The sequence below is a fragment of the Platalea leucorodia genome, assembly GCF_965183815.1.
Source record: "Platalea leucorodia genome assembly, chromosome: 7".
Classification (NCBI taxonomy): Eukaryota; Metazoa; Chordata; class Aves; order Pelecaniformes; family Threskiornithidae; genus Platalea; species Platalea leucorodia.
Window position 1 is genome coordinate 27,880,806 of NC_138829.1, and position 5,540 is coordinate 27,886,345.

The 5,540-nt window shown below is 58.6% G+C and overlaps 1 protein-coding gene across 1 annotated transcript; it reads left to right on the plus strand.

Moving 5' to 3' along the window:
• Nucleotides 1-547: 547 nt before the first annotated feature.
• Nucleotides 548-4,869, plus strand: FOXA1 (forkhead box A1; the record flags this gene model as incomplete). The annotated part of the gene is made up of 3 exons (XM_082318960.1): nucleotides 548-619; nucleotides 3,108-4,335; nucleotides 4,829-4,869. The coding sequence occupies 3 exons, from the start codon at nucleotides 548-550 to the stop codon at nucleotides 4,867-4,869; spliced, it is 1,341 nt and encodes a 446-aa protein (XP_082175086.1).
• Between the last annotated feature and the right edge of the window lie 671 nt (nucleotides 4,870-5,540).

The following is a 5,540-nucleotide window of genomic DNA, read 5'->3' on the forward strand; positions in this document are numbered from 1 at the left end:
CCCTTCCCTTATCTACCTCATTTCATTTCCACCGATCCCTCCTAGCGTTTGTCCTGTCCATCTGAAAGGGTGGGTTCCTCCCCCCTCTTCCCTACTCTCTCCCCCTCTCCCACCTCTGTCTCTCCTTCTTTCCCCACAAGCTTAAACCAATTACGCCGCTTTGCAAATAAAGTGCCGCCCCGGGGGGAGTTGCAGGCGAGGGGAACTGCCTTGTTTGCAGGTGCATCTCCGGCTTTGTAGGTGCGAACGCCTTTGTGCGGCGGACAAATGGGGAGAGGAGGAGGAGGAGGTGGGTACTTCTGCGACGTAAGATCCACATCAGCTCAACTCCACTCACATCCCAGCCGGCACTTCCTCACTTTCTCAACTGTCTCGCCCCACACCGCTCCCTGCCTCCTTTTTGGCTGGTTATAGAGGAGAATTCAGCACCCCCCGCCCCTCCTGAGCGCTGGCTTCCTGCTAGGTCGGGCTTTCGGGCTCTTTTCCTGCTGCCCGTCGCTCGCTTGCAAGAGGGCTGGATGGTTACACCGGGCAGGTTGGCTCCATAATGTTAGGGACTGTGAAAATGGAAGGGCATGAAACCAGCGACTGGAACAGCTACTACGCCGACACTCAGGAGGTGAGTGAATCCCAGGGTCTGGCTCCGTGCTGCCCCTCTGCAAGAGGAAGGGGGGGCCTGGAGGAGGGCTGGGGGGTCTGGAGGGGGGCAGCAATCAGAGGAATCGGTTTGCGCTCCAGATCCTGCCAGCGCAAACGTGCCTCCCCCCTCCCTCCGGCGCCGAAGCTGGCCAGGCTTCCCCGAGGAAAACAGGGCTTCCGAGAGCCCCGGGAGGCGTTTGAGGGAGACCCGGGGGGGCTGCGGGCCCGCCGGGAGGGCCGGGGGGCCGGGGGCAGCCCCGGATCTCATCTAAAAGGCGCAATCGCCGCTTGCGGCGCGACAAAAGCGCCCCGTAAACTCTGGGCTCGGGGCAGCGGGCTCGCCGCGCCGCCGGCCCCCGGCTCCTTCCCGGCAGATGGCAGGGGGCGAGGGAGCCGGCCCCGAGCGCGTCCCGGGGCGGGGGCAGCGCCTTCCCCGGGCTCGCCGGCGGGGCCGCTGGCCTCTCCGCTCGCCGTCGCCGGGGGCCTCACCTGTTAAAGCCGGGCGAAAAGAAAGGAAGGGGAGGAAAAACAGCCGTTTGTTCGTACTTCGCAGGACGGGCTGCCTGCGGCCTGCGCTGCTGCCGAGGGCCGGCTGGCGGCGCTGGCGAGCGCGGCCCCGGGAGCCAGCCCCGGAGGGGGCCCGCGCCCGCGCCCGCACCCGGACCCGGACCCGCCGCCCCGGCCCGGCCCGGCCCGCGGCACCCCCGGAGGCCCCTCCGCCCCCCGCGCCTGTTTGACAACAGGGCGCAAAACAAGGGGGAGAGCCGGCCCAAGCGCCCGCGACTCCGGCAGGGGAGAGGCCCACGGAAGAGCCCGGAGCCCTCCCCGCGGCGCGGCGCGGCGCGGCCCGGCCCGGCCCGGGGTTGGCAGCGTGCCGCTGCGGCTCTGCAGCGGGGGTCCCCGGGAGAAGCCGGCGCCCAGCAGCCCCGCCAGCAGCCCCTCGGATTCCCGCCCGGGAAGGAGCCGTTTTAAGGAAGCGTGGTGGCGAGGCAGGCACCTAGGTGTGCGCCGCCGGGCGTTGCATCAGCGCGCCCGCACCCACGGCTCCAGCCCCCACGCCTCGTCCCTGCACCCCGGCACACGGCGCCCACAGAGCCACGCGGGCACGGGCAGATACGTGTCACCCTGCTGGCATCTTATTTAATAGAGGAAAGTCGGCTAAGGGCAAATAAGGGTCATCCTAATTATGTGCCGTTTCCAGGCTCATTTATCCTCGCCATACTCATTATCCACAAACATAAAGTTAAGCGACCTTCGCTTTTGCTGTTTTTTAGCCTCAATCTTTTCTCCTCCCCTGCTATTTAATTTGAATCGCTGCATGGATGCAAGGTGGGAAACGTATCCGCGTTCTACCATCTCAAATAATTAATGTGATCCTCTAAATTAAAAGCGCATTTATAAGCTCGTGGAATGTGTAGTGAACAGTAATGAATTTTATACATTTAACCGTCGCCTAAGCCTTTTCTTAGCCGTATTGCCTTTGTTCGAGGTAAACTGGGAACGACTCTCTCCCTCCTGTTAAATCAGATGCCATACTGGAAAGCACAATTTCAGGCTCTCCGGTTCTGCCTTTTTTAAGAGGTGTGTTACGTGGTAGGGTGCTAGAATTTTTGCACGTCGGGCGATTGTAGAAAATTTCAAGCAGGGCAAGTTCAGGGTTTTCGTACTTTGGGAAAGTTTGGGGCTTTTTTAACTTTATTTTAAAGACTGACTTGATAGAAAATCTAGACAAGGGGGAAGCTTTCCACAGATAAAATGCGTGGACGTGAGCTGTTGGTTTTGTTGTTTGTTTTGTTTTGTTGTTTTTTTTTTTTTTGACAAGACATCGCATCTTCTGTAAGAATAAAAATTTAAATCAATGCAAGGTGGGAGAGATGCGCGAGATTATTCTAAGAAAGTGCAGGCAGTTGAATTTCTCCCTGGCGCAGACAGTGTACGCCCGTAAAGTGTAATAATGTGATGAGTTTAAATATTTAGCTAGCGAGACAGGATGCAAAATCAGCAAAACGGCGGCAATACTCCGGGAGAAGACCTCCTCCCGGGGCAGCTGAAGCCGGCAGCGCGGCTCTGCGGGGGTCCGGAGCTGCTCGGGGAAGGCCGTCGGTCCGGAGCTGCTCGGGGAAGGCCGTCGGTCCGTGCGCCCCGGGGAGCCCGGCGCAGCCCGCGCAAGCCGCGGCACGCCGGTGAAACGGGAGCGCGCCGCGACGGAGCACTCCCCTCCGTGTCTGTTTTTAAACATGTATAAATACGAATTAGACCTTTTCATCGCGCCAGCGGCCTTTCCGTGTGGCTTTCGGAAAGCGCTTTCCCGGGTGCCGGGGAAGCGGACGGCGTCCCGCGGCAGGAGGTTTGCACGGCTCGCTGGGCAGGACGGGCAGGGCGGGCAGGGCGGCCGGATCCGGCCCCGCCGGGGTCCTGCCCGCCCCTCTTTCCCCCCCTAACCCCCTCTCTCCGTCTCGCTGCCCTAGGCCTATTCCTCGGTGCCCGTGAGCAACATGAACTCGGGGCTGGGCTCCATGAACACCATGAACACCTACATGACCATGAACACCATGACGACGAGCGGCAACATGACCTCCAGCTCCTTCAACATGTCCTATGCCAACACGGGGCTGGGGGCCGGGCTGAGCCCCGGCACTGTGGCCGGCATGCCGGCAGGCTCAGCGGGGCCGGTGAACGGCATGCCGGCCGGCGTGGCCGCCATGGGCACGGCGCTGAGCCCCGGTGGCATCAACGCCATGTCTGCCCAGCCGGCCCCCATGAACGGGCTGAGCCCCTACGGTGGCATGAACCCCTGCATGAGCCCCATGGCCTACACCCAATCCAACCTCGGCAGGACGCGGGACGCCAAGACCTTCAAGCGGAGCTACCCCCATGCAAAGCCACCCTACTCCTACATCTCCCTCATCACCATGGCCATCCAGCAGGCGCCCAGCAAGATGCTGACGCTGAGCGAGATCTACCAGTGGATCATGGACCTCTTCCCCTACTACCGGCAGAACCAGCAGCGCTGGCAGAACAGCATCCGCCACTCGCTCTCCTTCAACGACTGCTTCGTGAAGGTGGCCCGCTCCCCCGACAAACCTGGCAAGGGCTCCTACTGGACCCTGCATCCTGACTCCGGCAACATGTTTGAAAATGGCTGCTACCTCCGCCGGCAAAAGCGCTTCAAGTGCGAGAAGCCGGCGAACAGCAAAGCCCCTCAGGAGGGCAGGAAAGATCAGGCCGGGGCCTCCAGTTCCAGCTCCAACTCCCCCCTGCACAGAGGCCACAATAAACCCGCGCAGCTGGACACCGCCACCTCCCTCTCCAGCTCCAACCCGTCCACCAGTCCCCAGTCTATGGACCACAGCGGATCGAGCACGGAGCTAAAGACCTCGGCCTCGGCCGCCTCCTCCACCATCAGCTCCGTCCCCGCCTTGGCCTCCGTCCCGCACCCCCCTCACTCCTTAGCCCACGAACCCCAGCTCCACCTCAAAGGCGATCCCCACTACTCCTTCAACCACCCCTTTTCCATCAACAACCTCATGTCCTCCTCGGAGCAGCAGCACAAGCTGGACTTCAAAGCCTATGAGCAGGCGCTGCAATATTCCTCCTATGGGGCCAGCATCCCCGGCGGGCTGCCCCTGGGCAGCGCCTCCATGGCGGGCCGGAGCAGCATCGAGCCCTCGGCCCTAGAGCCCTCCTACTACCAAGGTGTGTATTCCAGACCCGTGCTAAACACCTCCTAGCTCTGCACCCCCGGCTGCCGGGGGCGAGCCCCTCTCCCCCTCTCCTCCCCTTTCCTGGCTTCTCTCCCCCCTCTCCCGCTCCCTGCCACAAACCGAGGTGTTTCCGCACGCTGCGTGCAAAGGACTGTTACTTTTTAATTGTCTCGCAACGCGTTGTGTGTTGTTATGATCCACCACGACCTCCTGCAAAGCCGGCCGCCCCCCGCTTGTACATACCCCCTCCCGCGCCCGCCGCCCGGCCCCTCGCCCCGGAGATCCCCCCCAGCCTTTGCAGGGTGTTACTGAAAAGAAGAAAAAATTGTTGAGCTTGTAAACTACTTGTTTGTGCTTTCCGCCCCCTCGTCTTCCCCCCTTCTGTGCTCTATAATCTCATGTAAGTTTACAGGTATGTGGCAATACTTAAACAATACGGAGATGAAGAAGCGAGTAGACATTTAAGGCTTTTTTTAATTAAAAAGGCTTTGAAGGACAATACTGCTGTGAAGTAGCAAAACACTAAGAGAATCTCTAAGCAACAAGAGGACTATTTACTTTCTCGGATCATCCTTTTGATACTTGCAAAATAAACCTTCGGCTAGTACAACCCGCATACACCCAGATGCTGCGGGCCGGATCCTGCACTCCCGAGGGGACCAACTGGAGCTTTGGAGTGCAGGATGCGACCCTTCTTTTTTTCCAAGTGTTACCTGTCTTGGGATGTAGTATAAAGAGGTCACAGCCAGTTGGATATTTTTTTTTCCTTCCCATCTGTTACTGAAGATTCTCGTTGATCAGGAACTCTCATCAACATGTGGATGACCTGCTTATTTAATTTAAGTGTCTTCATTGTGTACCAGCTAGAACTGTGTATCTATAACAAGGTTCTTCTCCCCCGCCCCCAGGAAACGTTGACTATTACACCGATGCAAGGAAAAGAGGGGAGCTCTCTCTCTCTCCCCTTTTCCAACTTGTTTAATAAATTCCACATCCATTTTTTTTTTTTTTTTGTGGCCGTTTAATTGTCGCCATCGTTAGCTTGTTTCATCCAGTGTTAATGCACTTTCCACAGTTTTACACGGTGTTAGCATAGCCAGACGGGTTTTATTATTATTCCTGTTCGCTGTCTCAATGTTCTTAATTTATTGCATGGTTTATATTTTTTTTCTTTCTTTACAGCTGGAAATTGCTTTA